General features: G+C 52.4%; 1 protein-coding gene across 1 annotated transcript in view; it reads left to right on the forward strand.

The window, feature by feature from the left end:
- Positions 1 to 7803: 7803 nt before the first annotated feature.
- Positions 7804 to 18811, forward strand: part of PTGIS (prostaglandin I2 synthase) — a 67127-nt gene continuing 56119 nt past the window's right edge. The window contains exons 1-2 of the mRNA XM_077778337.1: positions 7804 to 7885; positions 9905 to 10097. Coding sequence (XP_077634463.1) covers positions 7804 to 7885; positions 9905 to 10097 — 275 coding nt within the window. The remainder of the gene's footprint in view (positions 7886 to 9904; positions 10098 to 18811) is intronic.

Below are 18811 nucleotides of genomic sequence, written 5' to 3' on the forward strand. Positions count from 1 at the left end.
GGTACAGCCTGAGCAAAGACCCAGAGGTGGGAAGAATGTGGGAGTTTCAGGGTGCCGTGAGCTGGGCCAGTGGAGAGGAGAGGGGAGATAGGTGGATTCCAAGACCTGCTCAGGACTCTGGACCTTTCTAGAAGGCCATGGGGAGCCACAGAAGGGAACAGAATAGCAGGGCCAAGACCAGGAGCTGTGAGAAGCTGAGGGTCGGGCCGGGCTGGTGCAGGGTCTCACCTGAGAGTGAGGGTCTCCTGACATTATGTGCCCTGGGCCTTGCCTCATCTCAATCCCCGGTCCTGCCAGAGACCAGGCCTTGGGACGAGGAGGCTTGAACTTCAGGCCTGTCTCTGTGGCTGCTGGGGGGAGAAGGGACCGTGGGGGGCGAGGCCAGAAGCTGGGCAGCCGAGGAGGGGGCTGTTGCAGTTAGTTGTCTGTGCTGTGCTGGCCAGGAGAGGTGGAGGCAAGTGAGCAAGGTTGTATTTGGGGCTCTAGGGTCAAGGGGCCTCCTTTCTACTCGGTGGTGTGCCCTGGGTAGTGTCCACGTCACACAAGCTGTGTGACCTTAGGCAAGTTGCTTTACCCTCATGTGCCTCGGTTTTCTCATCTGTGAAATGGGGATAACAGCACCTATCTACAGAATGGTTATGGGGATTAAAAGAGTTAACAGGGACATTAACTGGGGGGGCTTAGTCATTGAGCGTCTGACTCTGGACTTCAGCTCAGGTTGTAATCCCAGGGTTGTGGGATCGAGCCCTGTGTCCAGCTCCGTGCTGAGCTCTGGAGCCTACTTAAGGTTCTCTGTCTCTCCGTCCCTCCCTCTGGCCTTCTCCCCACCTGGCGTGCACTCTCTCTAAAGTAAATTAAAAACACACATTAAGAAATAATAAAAATAAATGAGTTGAAATGTGTAAAGCACCCGGCTTCTGGTCAGTGCTACAGAGTACTGGTTACTCCCTCCAGACCACACAGCAGTGAGTTCAGGCTCCAGAACCCCATGCACATGTGGGGTTTCACTCTTGAAACTGAGTATGTCGTCCATGAATCTTGCTCTGAGCTTGAGGATATCCAGGACCCCTGTACCCTTCCTGGTGCCCCCATCACTGAGTTTCTGATGCTGTGACCCCAGTCTGCCTTGCATGGGCTCCTCCTCCTCCCTGCACTCAGCTCCATACTGCCCAGGACAGACTACCAGCCCAGCGTGGGCCGGGGGAACCTTCCCTCCTGCTCCACGTGCCTGGGCAACCTTCCGTCTCTGATACTTGTCTCCTGAAACCAGCCACGTCTTTGTCTCCCCGGGAGGTCCAGGCCGCCATCTTTGCTCACCTTTGCCACTACAACAGACTTCTTGCTTGTTCTGACTTAAACAGGACAAGGTTTTATGTTTAATATTGGGTCATGCAGCCTGTCATACAAGTTCAAACAATACAGAAGCACGTCAACAGTTAAGCTCATTTATTAAATCTGGCAAACTGTTAACAGTAGTTGTTTCAGGGGAAGGTTAGAGAGGACTGGTTTCATATTATTTGTGTTTCATTAAATTTGGGGAGAAATGAGTGTTGCTTTTCTATTTTTTAAAAATATGCTTAGGGACGCCTGGGTGGCTCAGTTGGTGAGCCACCAACTCTTTTTTTTAATTTTTAAAGTTTTTTAAATTTATTTCTGAGAGAGACAGCGTGAGCAGGGGAGGGGCAGAGAGAGAGGGAGACACAGAATCTGAAGCAGGCTCCAGGCTCTGAGCTGTCAGCACAGAGCCCGATGCGGGGCTCGAACTCATGAACTGTGAGATCATGACCCGAGCCGAAGTCAGACGCTTAACTGACTGAGCCTCCCAGGCGCCCCTAGACTTCTCTTTTTAAACTGAGGGTGAAGCAGAGCACTTTTTAGTTGTGGAGTCAAACCTGTCATTATTGGATCGTGTCAGGGATTTCCACTGTGTTTTTAATTTTCTTTTATTTTGTTTGATTTTTCCCTTCATTCTTGACGCCCAGGCCCTTGACGATTGTCCCTGGGTATCTATGTGTCTTTGTAAAACAAGTAGGATTATTTTATGCATGTTTTTACTTTACAGACATGTCCCCATCTTTTTCTTGCTGCTTTCCCTCCCCATTCTGTCTCCACGATCTACCGTGTGGCCGTATGTGGCTGAGCCTCCCTGCCCGGGGCCAAAAAGCCATTTATTTCTGATTCCTCTCCAGCAGGCCATTTGCTTGTGTCCTTTGGGTGGAACATTTTTCAGCCATGAGGAAACCTGGGCCCGAGCCCGTCCTCTCTGAAGTCGGGAAGACAGGCAAGGCCGGGAGGGAGAGGGTTTCAGCTGCTGCGTGACTAATGCATTCCCCTCACCGCCCGCCACCACCGGACCTGCTGTACCCCCACCCCCACTCCGACCAGCTGCACACCCCCACTCCCACATCCCTCAGTCCCTCACCACCCGACCCGCTGCTGCAGCCCCCAGATGGGCAGGCTGGGCCCTGGCATGGCCTTGGGAGAGAGTGTGAGGGTTGTAGAGTGGGCTCCGGGCCAGGCCTCTCCCTGCTTTGAGCTGTCCAGACCTCGGCTGGGGCTCTCACAGCCCATAGCCCGTCCGGGGATGAGAAGCCCAGTTCCTTCCTGGAATGGGCAGAGCTAAGTGATAAGGGAGTGAACCTCCCATGGCCACTCTGTGGGCGCAGGATGACAGCACGGCCGCTCTGGCTGGCGCAGTGAGGCCAGAGGCTAAGTCAGAGCTCCCTAACCTTTGGCATATTGGGTCCTTCTGAGCCAAGGTCTCCGCCTGAGTCAGATCAGGTTACTTTTGGGGTGTCTGAATCTCCTCATGCCTCCCTTTGGCTGTCCCAGTATAATCCGCCCACCCATCCAGGCACCTAATATTTATTGAGCACCTACTATGCACCACGCACTGGGCTTAGTAGTAGACCAGATGGACAATAATCTGTGTGTTTCTGGAGCTAACGTGTGTGTGTGTGTGTGTGTGTGTGTGTGTTAGGCACAATGGCACAATAATGTGAAGCCCCATCCCACGACATCCACACCCTAGCCTCTGGAACCTAAAAATGCCCTCCGTCACATGGCAAAGGGGGATCAAAGATGCTAACCAACAGACCTTGGGCCGGGGAGACGATCTTGAACTACCCGGTGGGCCCAGTGGGACCATGAAGTCCTTCTAAGTGCAAGAGGCAGGCAGGAGGGTGAGAGCCAGAGGGACGCAGCACGAGAGAGACCAGACTCGCCGCTGCTGGCTTTGAAGGTGGAGGATGCAGCTAAGGAAGACAGGGGGCCTGTAGCAGCGGGAGAGGAAAAGAAACAGACTTCCTCTCTGAAATCTCCAGAATGAGCTCAGTCCTGCCCCTTACATTTAGCCTAATGAGACCCAGCTTGAGCTTCTGATCACCACAACTATGCGATAATAAGCTTGCATAGTTGTAAGCTACCAAGTTGGAGTGATTTGTTACAGCTGCAACAGGAAACCAATATACAAACAAACAAGTGTAACACATAATATGTTAGATAATGAGAAGCCCCGTGGGGAAAAATAAAGCCAGATGGGGAACAGGGATGTTGGGATGGTTTGTGATTTTGAACAGGTTGGGAGGGCCTCACTGAGAAGGTCACATTTAACAGAGGCCTGAAGGAAGTGAGGACATGAGCCATACGGATGATGGGGGAAAGTATACCAGGTGGGGGGGAGGGCAGCAAGTGCAAAGGCCCTGGGGTGGGGGCGTGTCTGGACAGCTGTTGTGACTGAGGCAGAAGTGGGGGAGATGGAGAGAGGAGGTCAGGGAGGTTGTAGGGGTCAAATGAGCTCTGGTGACATGGGGCTGGTACAGGTGTCCCCCCACCAGATCCATGAAGGTGGTGCTGGGCTGGGGGTCCCAGCCTTGGAGGCAGAGCCACTTCTTCAAGATCTGTCCCCATTCCCAGCTCTGCCGAAGTGAGGACAGAATGTGCCCACCCCCCACCCCACCCCAGATCTTGCTTCTTAGGCCACAGCCTTTTGCTTAGAATTATTCCCCAGATCTCAGTGCCTGGCATGGCCTGGTCCAGGTGGGTGGGCAGAAATGTGGTAACCTCTCATCCCAGAGCGGCCAGGCCCGGGCGGAGAAGGCAGGGCTGCCTCCCTTGGGACTGTGGCCAAGCAGGCCAGCCTGGGCCCTGAGCCTGGGCAGCTGGGCTGAGGCCTGGGGAGAAAGATGGCCATTTTGCCTCCGGTTCCTGTCCTCCATGACCTGGGGCGGGTGGCTCTCTCTGGGCTTCAATCTCCGCATCTGAGCCGCAGCGGTTGGCCTTCTGAGAGTCTCAAACCAACAGCCTGTGACTACATCCTGCTCACAGATGTTTAAATGTTTTCAACGAGTTGTCACCACTTCAAAGTGAGGAAACTTCTCGTAAAACTGTATTTATGGCTGCTCTTGAGAAATCAGAAGATCTGGCGGCCGGTGACCGGAGCTGAGTGGTGGCTGCCACGGTCCCCACCCAGCTCACTTGGTCATTTATGACTCTCGTCCTGTGATGTCGGGATGACTGAGTTCACAGCCCTGGACCCCATGGCCCCTCCAGCTCTGAGCCCACCCATTCCCTCAATAGCTAGTCCTTGAGTGTTAATATGTGTAGGACCTAAGAGCCCAGCTTCGTAAGGCCCGTTTACAGGTGCGGGAAGGGGGCTTGGGGAGGGGATGTGGCCTGCCAGGGTCATGGAGTCACTGGCTGCCTCTCAGCCACAGTGGACTGATCAATTGACACTTGGCCAAAATGTATTGAATACTGACCACAGGCCCGATGCCAGGCCAAGGCCCTGAACCAGACAGGCAAGGTCTTGCCTTCGTGGGCTGATGTCCTAGAGCCAGGCTGCCAAAGCAGGGGCCTCGTTGGGCGTCTGATTCTCTCTGTCTCTGTCTCTGAGTCTCTTTTTCTCTCCCCCAGCTTTCCCCCTCTTTCTCATGCACGCTTGCCTTGAGCCAAGGTCCCCCCGGCCCAGCCACCCCTCCATTTCCTCGCACCCACCGAGAGCCTGACCCTGAGGCGCAGGAGGGGATGACATGGACATGCAGCCTGTCGTCTGGGGCCGCTGGTCAAGTGGGGGGCAAACAGGGACCCAGACAGTCTCCACACAGACACACCAGTGTTGGGGAGAGGGAAGAAGGCCCAGAGGCTGGGGGACCCGGGGGCGGGGGCGGGGGGACACCTGCCCCTGGTGAGGGATTGAGGGTGGGCTTCCTGGGAGAGGCAGGGTCTGGGCTGCAGGANNNNGGGCGGGAGGTCTGGGAGGGGCCAGGACACAGGCTGGGGTGAGGGGAGGCTGGGCTTGTCCTGGGGCCCATGGGGTCCTGGGGAGCCTGAGACCAGGAGGGACAGGACCCAGTGCAGGGACAGGACGGACAGGACCCAGGGACTCACCTCTCCTTCCTTGTCTCAGCCTCTCCACCCCCATCCCTATTTCTATGTCCAGCTGCCCCCCTGAGTCTTCCGCTCTCTGACTGGCTCTGTCTCTCCATCTCTTCCTCTCAGTCTCTGTAAGCCTCTACTCCCCTCCCCCATTTGGTGATACAAGTACTCCCTGCCCCCCTTCCGTCTACCCCCCGACTTCTCCCCACTCCTGTTTGTAAGCTCCCAGGGGAAGTGTTTGCACCACCAGCCACTCTTGATGCTCCAGGAGCCCAGCCCCAGCCTCCCTGGCCTCAGTCCCCAGAGGGAAACCGCTTTTTCCACATGGTGGGAGGGCTGCCCCTTGATCTCCAACTAGTCCCTGGATGTCGTTGTCCCCCGATGTCCTAGAAGAGGGATTTTCCCCAGAAGGAGGGGGTGGAAGCAGGAATGAGGAGGGTTGGGGCTGAGAGAGGCCTGTCTGGTCCCTATTCTGTCCCTTATGTGCACAGTGCGGGCAGGTACTAGGCTCTTGATGAAGGTTTGATGAATGGGCTGGTGGCCGGGTGGTTAGGAGTTAACTGGGGCACCTGGGGGGCTCAGTCGGTTGAGCATCCGACTTTGGCTCAGGTCATGATCTCACAGTCCGTGGGTTCGAGCCCCGCATCAGGGTCTGTGCTGACAGCTCAGAGCCTGGAGGCTGCTTCGGATTCTGTGTCTCCCTCTCTGTCTGACCCTCTCCCACTCACACTGTCTCTCTCTCGCTCAGAAATAAATTTTTTAAAAAAGCAGTTAATCTTGAGAACACTAACCTTGAAGGGAAATTGCTGGGTCATATCATGATCCCAACCTCAGAGCCACCCAGGCCATCTCCAGCTCCCTCCCCGCTGGCCCCTCCCGCCCGGGGATCTCCAGGGAGGGGGGGGTTCCCCGTACAGAGACACCTGTGTGCGTCTAAGTTCAGACACGGGCCGTGTGATGCCCAGGCCTCCATGTGGGTTGTAACCCCCACGACGCCACCTAGCACAATGCATCGGTGCCTGTGACACGCTGAGTAAACAGTGGGGCTGTGAGGCTCCGTCGCAGTACCTCTGATGTCCCAGGTGCTGTACAGTCAGGGTGGCGTCAGACCACAAAGCCCACGGGAGGTAAGGTTATCGTCCTTCTATAGGTGCAGCAGGTTGAGGCTCAAAGGAGGTCACTGTAGGGAGGGGCGGGGGGGGTGCTGAGCCCGAGCCGATGCCCTCTGACTCCCAGGTCAGTCAGTGTCTTGTCAGCCACATCTGCTGGTCTCAGAACGGCCTCAGCGAGATCTCTCTTTCAGATGAGGGAAAAAGGGGAGAATAAGCAACGAGAATGACGCTAGTATTTCTTGGGCGTTTACCATATGCCAGACCTTCTTTTTTTTTTCTAATGTTTATTTTTGAGAGAGACACAGAGTATGAGCAGGGGAGGGACAGAGAGAAAGGGCGAGACACAGAATCCAAAGCAGGCTCCAGGCTCCAACGTGGGGCTCGAACTCGTGAACCATGAGATGACCTGAGCCGAAGCTGGATACTTAATCAACTGAGCCACCCACGCACCCCTGTGCCAGACCTTCCGAGTATTATTTATCCTTCCTGAATCGGTCAAGGTTCTGCCGAAGAAACAGATCCTGGAGACAGAGAGAGAGAGAGAGAGATTGACTCTAATGACTCGGCCCATGTGGTGGTGGTCTGGTTAAGCACGTCCAAAGCCAGGCAGGCCATCAGGAAGGTCAGGCTGGAGATTCAGGCAGGAGCAGATACAGATACTCCTGTCCACAGGTGGAATTTCTTCTTCCTTAGGGAAACCTCAGTCCTACTCTGAAGGCCTTTCAACTGATTAGACCAGGCCCACCCAGATGATCCAGGATAATCTCTACATACAGTGAGCGATTACAGATGTTACAGACACCCACAAAACACCTTCGCGGCAGCCCCATCTGTGTCCGCGTTTGACTGGCTTACTGGGCACCAGAGTCTAGAACTGACCGTCACACTCTCAAGAAGCCTAAAGGCTGGCGGGGCGCCTGGGTGGCTTAGTCGGTTAAGCGTCCGACTTTCGCTTAGGTCATGATCTCNCTCCGCGGAGGGCGGGAGAGCTGAGGCTCACAGAGAGGAAGTGGCCTGGCTCTTGGCCCTGCAGCCGGTAGGGAAAGAACCAGTTCACAGCAGGGCTGGGCACCTCCGGATCCTCGGCTGTTTCCACCTCACAGTTACTCTTGGCAGCCCTTCGTCCCACAGCAGGGGGGTTGGGTCCTGCCCGGGTCAGAGGTCACGCTTTCCATAGGGTGGGGCAAGAACTCGGGATATGAATTGGGTGGTTCGAATCCTGGCTTTTCCTTCTGCTAGCTGAGTGGCCCCAGAGGGTGTCAGCTTCCTCAGCTGTAAAAGGGGGAACCTCCTTCATAAAGTAACACGCAATAGCATGGCCCTCCCTGAAGTTCGAAAGCCACCACCTGGTGGCCGGGCTGACCCTAGGCCGTCCATGGATTTGACGTTACATGATGGTGAGTCGTGCAGTGGGAGTGCAAGGGGAGAGCCACAGATCGGAGCCACCCTGGCTCGACCACCTCTCCTCTCCCACGCTTGCCAGTTTCCTTTTTAGCAAAAACAGGGGCACCTGGGGGGCTCAGTCGGTGAAGCATCCGACTTCGGCTCAGGTCGTGATCTCGCAGTTTGTGGGTTCGAGCCCCGCATCGGGCTCAGTGCTGACAGCTCAGAGCCTGGAGCCTGCTTCGGATTCTATGTCTCCCTCTCCCTCTGCCACCCCCTGCTCCCCCCGCAAAAGAATATAAACAAAAAATTTAAAAAACAACAGAGTGCTCCTGGCTTAGCACAGCAAATGTCCAACATTTGATGATGTTGTTGGTCTTCATGGAACTTATCTGTGCCAGTTTTCTGCTATTGATAGAAAGTATATGGCGATTCTCCCCACAGGGTGTTATTGTCAAGACGCCTTTCTATAAGTTTCTTTAAATAAAGGAATTGATCTAAGAATAAATAGTACAGCAAGTGCACAGATAAGGCAGAACCATGACGAAAAGAGCCCGGCAGGGGCGCCTGGGTGGCTTAGTTGGTTAAGCGTCTGACTTTTGCTTGGGTCGTGATCTCACGGTTCGTGGGTTCGAGCCCCGCGTCAGGCTCTGTGCTGACTGTCAGCTCAGAGCCGGGAGCCTGTTTCAGTCTGTGACTCCCTCTCTCTCTGACCCTCCCCTGCTCACGCTGTCTGTCTCTCTCTCTCTCCTAGAAAAAAAAAAAAAAAGAGCCCGGCATTAAAGGAGGAAGGTTTGCTCAGCATATGATACAGTCGTCATACTTGTGATGACTCTCGTTTGTTTATTCATCCATTCACTCACACATGCCGATGAGCATTTATGGAACACCTACTATGTGCCAGGCACTTGTTCGTGTACCTGATTAAGACATAAGATTCTTTTCTTAGGGGGCAGGCATGCTAGCGGAAAACACCAACAATAACCATCCAGCCAATAATCAAACAGAATCATGTCATCAAGTCACAAGTCCAACGAGGGCAGCGTGCCTGGGAAGAGGGGCGCGGAAACAGATTTGGATAAAGGACCTCCTCTGACTGGGGTGGTCAGAGGAGGCCTCTCGGGGGAGATGATATTGGAGCCAAGACTTGGATGACAAGACCCAACAGGTCATGGGGAGATGATGGGGAAGGCAGTCTCGGCAACAGGAAACAGCAAGTGCAAAGGCCCAGAGGCAGGGACAAGCTTGAGTACTCAAGGAGCAGAAGGAAAGTGAGCATGGCTGGATCCTCATGAGTTGAGGAGAAAGTGAGAGATGAAGTCAGGGGGTGGCAGGGACCAGACGTCCAGGGCCCCAAGAACCATGAGTGTTATTTTTATAGCACCATGAGGTCTCCATGTGTCTGTCTGGCCTGACAGCTGTCACCTAGACAGCTGAGGGTATCTGCCAAGTTTATTGCCCAAAGTTGGAGGGTTTGGGGAAAGAAGGAAGGTCTGGGCCAGCTGCCTCCCAGGCCCTGGGATACAATCCCCTGAGGCTGTCGCAGATGCCAGCCAGGCCCACCCAGTCTTTAAAGAATTTAAAATCAGTCAACACATGGAAATATTTTTTCTTCTAAGAAGTTAAAACATTATTCTGAGGCTATAAAGTCCCCAGCTGGGCCTGAGCCCTCCCCAGCCCCTTCCCTGCCTCACTTTTCTTCCACGCAATTAACACCCTCTTGTGTATTGAGGTCTGACTCATTAATTTCTTGTCTGTCTCTCCCGCAAGAATGTCAGATCCACAAAGGCAGGCATTTTTGTTCATTTTCTTCCCTACTGCATCCCTAGCGCCTAGCACACTGCCTGGCACATAGTAGGTGATTAACGAATGTGTGTGAAATAGATGAATGAATGAAAAAGGTAATGAATGAAGATGCTCTGTCCCCATCCAGTCCTTCCCATCCTCCCAGATGCAACTGACCTTCTCTCTTTGAAACAGTCCCTTTCGGATCTTATTCCAGTGGCTCTAAAACAGGTTGATTTTGTCCCCAGGGCACATCTGGCGACATCTTTGTTGCCGCAGCCAGGAGAGTGGTACCACCAGCATCTCATGGGTAGAGGCTGAGGATGCTGATAGACGTTCTGCAAAGAACAGCACGGTCCCCACAACGGAGGATGACCTTGCCGCAAATGTCAAGGGTGCCGACGCAGAGAGCCCTGCCTCCGTCTGTTCAGCCACACTCAGGTACAGATCTTTTCCGTGTGTTTTACCATGTACGTCGTGCTGTGCTTGCGTATCTCTTACTAGTAAGCATTGGGGATTTTCCAGGTCAGCATAGGCAAACCTTTCCATCTTTTTTAACAGCGACGCAGCTTTCCAGAGCTTAAGGCTGCAGTGGTTTTCCTGGCTGGTCCCTCCCGATCGGCCTGTAGATTGTTGGCTGTTTTTTGATGATCACAAATGTTGCTTTAATATTTTGGGTGTTCATTTATATGAGCTAATGATAATAATAATTGCTATCAATAATAATTGCTAATAATAATAATAATTATTATTATTATTATCTTGCTTCAGCCAGGTTGAGCAGGGATTTTAGCTCTTGCCACCAAAGCATCAGGGAACTCTGCAGAGAGATGAATAAGAATTGTCTCCAAGATTCTTCTGGCTCGGACATTCCTGTAAGTGTCTGGAATGGGTACCCTGGCGGAGAAGGCAAAGGGCTCCCAGGGAGACTTGGCGGGGGTGGGGAGCATGCCAGATGGCGGAGGAGGCAGGGCTAAGATCTAGAGGTGGGCGTGTGCTTGGGGCTTTGGCGACAACAGGAGGGTCGCCCCTGGCAATGACTTTGTGCTAAGGCCCTGCTGCTCTAAGTGGGATGCAGACTCGAGCGTCTTGGATAAGCAGAATCTCAGGCCCCACCCCAGATCTATGGAGTCAGAGTTTGCTTTTGAATCAGACACCCGGGTGTTCCAGATGCACACAGAAGATGAAGAACCTGTCTGGTTCTGGAAACATCCAGAAAGACGTTATTATCCTCCGAGAGGGAAGAATGGATTGAAGGGCTGTTCCTCTCTGTTTTGCATCTCTCAGACACCTTTGGATGCTTTCGCTGCGGTGGAATCACGAAGGAGGAAAAGAACATGCCAGCACAGGAGTCCCTATGCCCGTGCGCCCGCACACACACACACAACCCGGGGTGTCATCCGCCGTTCCAACGACAGCTAAGAGACACGCATTTCTCCCATGAGGGCATTTCCTGCTGAGGTCACGCTGCACATGGTCCTCCCCTGAGATCTACAGGCCCTGGGGGTCGTCCCAGCCCAGAGGTTAGAGGTGACACTTCAGATGCTTGAATGCCACCAGTAAGAGTGGTGGCACAGTGTGGCCGGGGAGAAGGACCCATCAGGGCCTGTCCTGTCTGATGGGAGCGGGGCCACACGGCTGTCCCGCGGGGCCCTCGCGCTGACTGCATGGCTCACCCAGAGGCCCTTGGTGTAAATCCGCCTCCTTTAAGGGCTCAGAGTCAGGCCTTTCATAGCAGCCATCTGTATAAACAAAGTATTTTGGGGTCTAAAACAGCGGTTTCTTCTCTGGGCAAGACTTTTGACTTAACTATCCCTTCACTCCCCGCCCACCCCCAATGCTGGCAAAGATCAAGACTGGGCAAAAAGAAACATATCATTTTAGTCCACATTTCTTAAGAAAACAAAAACACATTTGAATTCCTCTCCTTCCCGAGGGAGGTGACTGTGTCGGCCCCGTGCCTGGCTCTGGGAGGCTCTGGATCTCAAGCTGAGGGGATGGACATTTATTCCCGGCCTCTGACCACTTTCTCCTGACCTCTGACCTCCAGCCTTGACCTTTCCTGTTTCCCTGAATTCTGACTTTCCATGTCCCTGGACCCGTCTCTGAACCACCATGTGTCCACGCAGGAAGGAGAACAGAGTTCACGACATAGTTAGCTTGGAGATCTTGGAGGGAGTTTTGGGGAGGCCCCTGGATGTGGGGCTCCGGGCCGTGGGGTTCGGCTATTCCAGCGGCACCATCTTCTCCTGCCTGCCTGTCTTTCACGCCCTTCCCCCTCAGCCCCACCATCCAGGGCGGCCGGCAGTGGTGCCTGGAGGAGCCTCGGCGGGGAGGTTGAGTCTGGCTCCCCTACAATGTCTGTCCCCCCTCCCCAAACCACCCCAATAAACACACAGTCAGGTCAGTGCGGCTGGCCGTGGCGGGCTGCCCCTTCAGACCAGACTGCTGGCCCCCAGCCCCTCCCACATAGACCGTCCCGCCATGTGAAGGCCTGGCCTCGCTCACAGCAGAGGTTGACATCCAGGGATCGGAGCCAGACTTTGAACCCTGCCGCTTCTTACTTAGCTGGACGGCCAGTGGGTAAGGTGCTTTGGTTCTCGACTCTCATTTCTCAAAGGAGGTAATGCCAGTGCTTCGCCCACTGAGGGTGATTCTGCCCCCCCCGGGAAACATTTGGAAACGTCCGGAGACATTTTTGATTGTCACAACGTGGAGGTGGGGCTGGTGGGCAGAGGACAGGGATGCTGCTAGACATGCTGCAGGGCACACAGCTCCACACAGCGGAGAATCATCCAGCGCAGGTGTCGACAGTGCGGAGGCTGAGAAACCCGTGGGTAAAGTGACCCCCACACGGGAGGTCAAGTTCACCAAGCAGCTAATGCACGTGCTAAACACCCAGTTAGTATTATTGTCCTCCCTGTTGACCCCTTCCTTCCCTCTCCAGCCTCAGACCATCTCTTCGCACTACGCCAATGGGTGCCTCTCACAGCGCGGTATACTGTCCTTCCCCGTTTCCACATTCCAGCCACAGGCCTCTTGCCCGGCCGCCTCCTCACTGGGCTCCCGGCCTCCATGCTTGCCCCATTCCGTCACCTCCTCCACACCCCCACCACCGTGACTCCCTAACAACCAGGGTTTTTTGAGCGCTAAGAATGTTCTAGATCTACTGAGCACTTCATGTGTATTATGTTACTTAATTCTTGGAAGATCTGGGGGGCAAATACTAAGATTGTTTCCATTTTAGAGGAGGGCGCACTGAGGCTCAGTGTGGTCACCGGCCCAGGGTCACATAACAAGTGGCAGAGAGCTGGGGTTTGAGACCAAGTGTGGCCAGAGTCCCGATCTCTTTACTGGAATGCCACCCAGCATCTCTGTACTCACGGAAGCACAGTGAGTGTGCTTCAGAGTCACCTCAGGGAGGGGACTGGCCTGTGGAAACGGAGGGCCCATCTAGTGTGGACCCAGGAACCTGCACCTCGACAGTCTCCTCTCCACCCACCCCCCAAGGTGACTCTGATGCCGATGGCCTGGCGCCACACTTGGAAAAAGACTCTCAGACCCTGTCGTTCCTCTTAAAACCATCAGTGAGGTCTGTTTTCCCTCAGAATCGAGTCTAAAGCCCTGGGCCCCCTTTTTCTCACTCACCCTAGGTTTTGAGTTTCTGTGTGGCATGTCACCCCCGGGCATTTGCACAGGCTGCAGCCCCGCCCTTTGCCCCGGTGGTTTCTGCAGGTGCTGGGCTGGAGGTTAGGACTTCTGGGTCTTCGCCTCATCTGGCAACGGTCACACAGCATAACTGGACGCGTCTTCACTCTTTGGAGGCCCCTGTTTCTCCACCTGAGCCACAAGGATTTGACCAAATCCTGGCTGTGGGAGCAAAGACGGCTAACCAGGCTCTCACCACCGAAGCCGGGCATCTGGGCCGACCCCCTTGGTTGCAGGTCAGCGGCCTGTTTTCCTGGCAGGTGCTATGCGCTTAAGTCATGTTGCAACCAAGCACCAGGAAGTCCGGCCCCAGCGCCTTGGCTGAGGCAGCTTTGGCCGCATCAGTGTTTCCCCACCTTATCTCCAACCTACTTGCTCATAATATTTAGACATTTAGTCTTAAGTCTAGAAATCTGGTGATTCAGAGAGAAAGCAGCTGTGGCTGGCCCCTGATCCTGGAACCTTCCGCCCCTCATAGGGACACACCCTTCCAGATAGAGAAACATACTATTTCCACCAGCAGCTCTTCATGGAAGAAGGAGAAAACCGAGGCCCAGAGAGGAAAACCAGTTTCCCTACAGCCACACAGCCAGCCAGTGGCATGCCTGCGTTACGTATTTACTGAGTACCTATTATGCGCAAGCGCCTGTGGCCGCTGCTGGGAAGATAGCGGTGAACAGGTCAGAGAGGGGCATTGTCCTTGTGGGAATTTGAGCCGAGGCCAAAGACTCTCCGAGTCTTAAAAGCTATAACACAAACAAAGCTGGTATTATGTGCTGGTCACCCTTTCAAGTGCTTTGTGAGATTATTTTATTTAACCCTTATAATAGCCCACTGAGGTAGTTGGTCTTATTTTACAGTAAGGAAACTGAGGCACAGTGAGGTTAAGACACTTGCCCAAGGTCACACAGCTAATGTAGTGGGCTACGTAGGGGACCTCCAAGATCCCAGGTCACGATCCCTGGAACCCGTGAAGGGACTGCCGTATATGGTAGTCCTTGCGGATGTGACTGCGTTAAGGATTGTGAGAGGAGATTAACGTGGATTATCCAGCTGGCCTTTAAGGGCCACCACATCCGTCATCGTAAGAGGGAGGGTAGGCACACAGCAGAGGTGGCAACGGGGAGACAGAGGCAGGGGTAGTGTCATGAGGATCTGAGGACCTCATGCACCTGCAATGCTTAGTGCAGGGGGGACGCTCGCTACATGGCACTACACGGACCCTCAACGTTTCTCCTTGGAGCTCGGTTTCCCTGTGACCAAGGCAGGGTGCCGGCAGGTGCCGTCACGGGGAGAAGCGGGGGAGGGCAGGAAACCGAACAACCGCACTCGTCCCTGTAGCACCCAGGTAACGCCCGTCTGACCTGAGCACACAGTTTATTTTTGTTGTTGTTGATATTTATCATTTTATTGATTTTTTTTAACAAATAGTTTATTGTCAAATTAGTTTCCACATAACACTCAGTGCTCATCCCCACAAGTGTCCTCCTCCATGCCCATCCCCCCCTCCCCCCCCGCATCCATCAGTCCTCAGTTTTTGTCAGCATTCAAGAGTCTCTCATGGTTTGCCTCTCTCCCTTTCCCCCACCATTTCCCCCCTTCTCCTCCCCCTTGTTCCTCCGTCAAGTTCCTCCTAATCCTCCTATACGCTGAGCACACAGTTTAAATTATTGTCCTGGCTTAAGGTTTTGTATTTCTTCCCACATGAAGGCTCATGACAAGATCAGGCCAGGGACCCAAGCAGAACTTTTTGTGGTACTTACTATAGGCCAGACGCTGGTTACATGTGTCCCCCAATGGAAACTGAGGCCCAGAGAGGTTAAATGACTTGCCTGAGGTCACACAGTAAGCGGCAGAGCTGGAATTTGAAGCCAAGTCCTCTGGCTCTATAATATCCCTCACTCCTAGTCATCGCACTAGATGACACGTGAGGAAAGTATAAAAGGTTATTCTCTTTGCGCATCCAAATTCGAAGTAAGGAACTTTGCAAAAGTGCAAGGCTAGTAGAGTGAGCAGGGCCTCAGTCTCTGTGTGCACAAAGGGGCGTCCCAGGACTTACCCGCTGGCTGTCCTGAGACTGCCTCCAAACTGGACCGATTTTGTTTGATCCCTGAAGTACTTTCCATCTTGAAAAAATAAGCCTTCCTCCCCACCCCCGGCTTCTCTTACAAAACACAGCGCTAGAGCTGAGGGGCGAGGCTGGATATGAAGCGGGGTCTGTTCCCTGCAGGAGGCAAGAGCCGAGGAGGCCCAGCCCCCCGAATACAGGGCAGTCTGAGGTGGTTTCCTGAGCCCAGCAGGCCTCGTCTGGGTCAGGCACATCCCGAGGAGCCAGCCATTCATTCCGGCCAGGAGCACAACGCCGCCTTGTCCCCTGGACAAGTCCCCTTGTCCCAGCCTGGAGCCCCGAGGGGAAAGAGAGCAAAGGGGCTCCTCAGAGCCCAGACTCCACCATCCCAGGGCTCTGGGGCCTCCCTGATTCCCATCCCTCTCAGGGCTTCCCTTGCCTCATCTGTAAAGTGGGCATGTGGTCATCCCTGCCCAACATACTGCCTTCCCACGCCACATCCGGGTCCTCCTTCCCGGATCTACTCCTCCCCTCTTATTTGGCTGTCCATCAAGGTCAGTTGGGTGGTCACATGACACAAACTCAGCCAATCAGATTCTCTCGTGGGAGAGCAGGCACTAAAGGGAATTGATGCTAAGATGGGGCGCAGCAGGGGTGCCCTGAAGACCTGGCCTTTCGGTTCCTGCTCCCCACAGTCCTGGCTCCGAATTCCTGTGTCCCTGGAGCTGATCTGTTACTGTCCTTTCCAAGTCCCAGCTGGTCAACTTCTCCTTCCATAACCCTCTTTTCTCCAGTTCTTTGCTTAAATTAGCCAGGGCTGGCTTCTGCTGCTTGGCACCCAAGAACTCTGCCTCCAGGGCAACAGCTGTTGCTTCTAAAGTTGGTGCAAGGGACCCAGTATACGCACTAGCATAAACTGTCAAGTGCCACCCAGACACGAGGAATTATTGAGGCGCCAGCACATGGGTCTTATTAACTTGGGCCTTGGAATCAGAATTTTGATTCCCGGTTTTACCCCTTTCTTGCTGTGTGACCTTGAGCTACTTACATGCCCCTGTCTTGAGCCCCAGCTATGGAACAGATATTTTCATCTGCGTTCATTTAGTCCTCACCATAGGGAACTCTTTGTGATTGCAAGTGACAGAAACCCAACCCAAACTGGCTTAAGCAAAAAAGAATCGAATGGTTCTTCTAGTCAGGAGCGTGCTGGGGCGTGGCTGAGTCCAGAGGATCAGATTATGCCTAAAGAAATCAGTGTTTCTCTGTCTCTTGGCTCGATTTCCCTGCGAGTTGGTTTCATTCTTCAGACAGGCTCTCTTCAGGAAAAGAAAACATGTGTCCCAGGATCCTGACAGCTTAGAAATGCTTCTGATCACCAAGGAAGGAGACATCTTCCTTCAGCAAAGTGAGGGAAACAGCTATAGATCTCCCTTTCTTCCTCTTCTGCGTGTTTTTTATTAATGGAGGAAGACTGGAAGGCTGTGTTAAGTTTGCTGAGTAAGGGATACGTATGCGGTAAGAGGCTCCACTTACCCAATGCTTCCAAAACTCCCAGATACTAACTCTTTCATCCTCCAAACCACCCTATGATGTGGGTCACAGGACATTTCCCATTTGATACATGGGGAAAATGAGGCACAGAGAGGTTAAGAAACTTGTCTGGGGCCACACAGCTTTTAAGTGGAGGTGCCAGGCATTGAGTCCCCTCAGCCTGGCTCTGGAGCTCAAGCTTTTATACTGCAGCCCCTCTGTGGAAGCAGAATCATGGACATTTGGGCTAGTGATGGCCCTTGCATCAGAATTTGGAGCTGTGGGCCCCAGGCATGGCTGAACAGCCACCCAAAGGCATTCCAATTTTTAAAATATCAGTGGATTTTTTTTTTTTTTAGATCCGATCTTATATGAATGTAAACCAGGCCAATGAACTGATGCGTATGAATATGGGGCTGAAGAGTCGTTGCCCAGCCTGCTTGGCTACCCCCACTCTCCCTCCCTCCCTGGAGGTCCCAGAAGCCATAGAGTACCCAAGAAGCAGTTTGGAAACTATAAGATCTCACAATTTCTAAGGACTTTGTTATGATTAGACATTTCCTCTGAAGGTTCAGAAAAGAAAATCAACCCCTGACAAATTTCTGTGTATGAGTGTATCTGTCCTTGTCTCAATTCTTAACCCATTTTAGGGCCCAAAGTTGAGAAACCCAGAAAGAGTTTTAATACAAAAGTCAAAAAATATATAGTAGTTCAGCAGCATACAAAGTGCTAAACTTTTTAAAATTTTAAAACAATTAAAAAAATCTTTATTATTGCTGCATTACCTTAATCAAACTGGTTCCTTGCAGAAAATGTAAAAAACAGACAAAAACAAAATAATAATAATACCCATCTTTCACTCAGAGATGCCCATTGGACACATATATGGCCTTTTATTCCAGACTTACATCTATGCAACAAGTCTGAAAGCAAATAGATATAACTACATGGGTTTGTCTATCTCTTTCTTTTTGAGAAAAGGAGTTTGTATTATATCATACGTATTCTTTTCATTTCATAGTATATACTGCACCACGTTTAATTTCATTTTTTAAAATTTTTTTTAAAATTAAAAAAATTTTTTTTTAAATGTTTTATTTATTTCTAGGAGAGAGAGAGAGAGACAGCGTGAGCAGGAGAGGGTCAGAGAGAGAGGGAGTCACAGATTGAAACAGGCTCCAGGCTCTGAGCTGGCAGTCAGCACAGAGCCCGACGCGGGGCCTGAACCCACGAACCACGAGATCATGACCTAAGCGAAAGTCGGACGCTTAACCGACTAAGCCACCCAAGCGCCCCAAAATTTTTTTTTAATTTCATTTTTACTCATCACTTGTAGTGGTCACCACATGAAGAAAGAGACCAAACACAGGCCATCCGGCCCTACTAACCCAGCTGCCACATCACGGAGACTGTATGAGAGACCCCAAGCAGGAACAGCAGAGAAGCCATCCAGTTGAACCAAGCCAACCCAGAGAATCTTGAGTTACAAGAAATGACCATTATTTAGAGCCACTAAGCCTTCAGGAGGTTTGTCAGCCGGCAATAGGTGATCAAAACATTGATCTTGTTCTTATTGATTTCTAGGAGCTCTTTATATATTATAAAATACATTACATAATATTGATTTTTTTTGGTCTGTTGTGAATATTTTTTTCCCAGTTTATAATTTCTTATGCTGACATCAGCCAGACACAGTTTTTTATTTTTGTGTGGCCAACTATGTCCATTTTTTCTTTTATGGCTAGACAGTTATTTCCCATTATAAACAAGATAGTCTTTCATGTTTTACCCTAGTATGTTACATGTTTTGATCCAATTGCATTTTATTTTAGTGTAAGTGTGAAGCATG

The sequence above is a fragment of the Crocuta crocuta genome, unplaced genomic scaffold (assembly GCF_008692635.1).
Source record: "Crocuta crocuta isolate KB4526 unplaced genomic scaffold, BGI_CrCroc_1.0 scaffold27, whole genome shotgun sequence".
Classification (NCBI taxonomy): domain Eukaryota; kingdom Metazoa; phylum Chordata; class Mammalia; order Carnivora; family Hyaenidae; genus Crocuta; species Crocuta crocuta.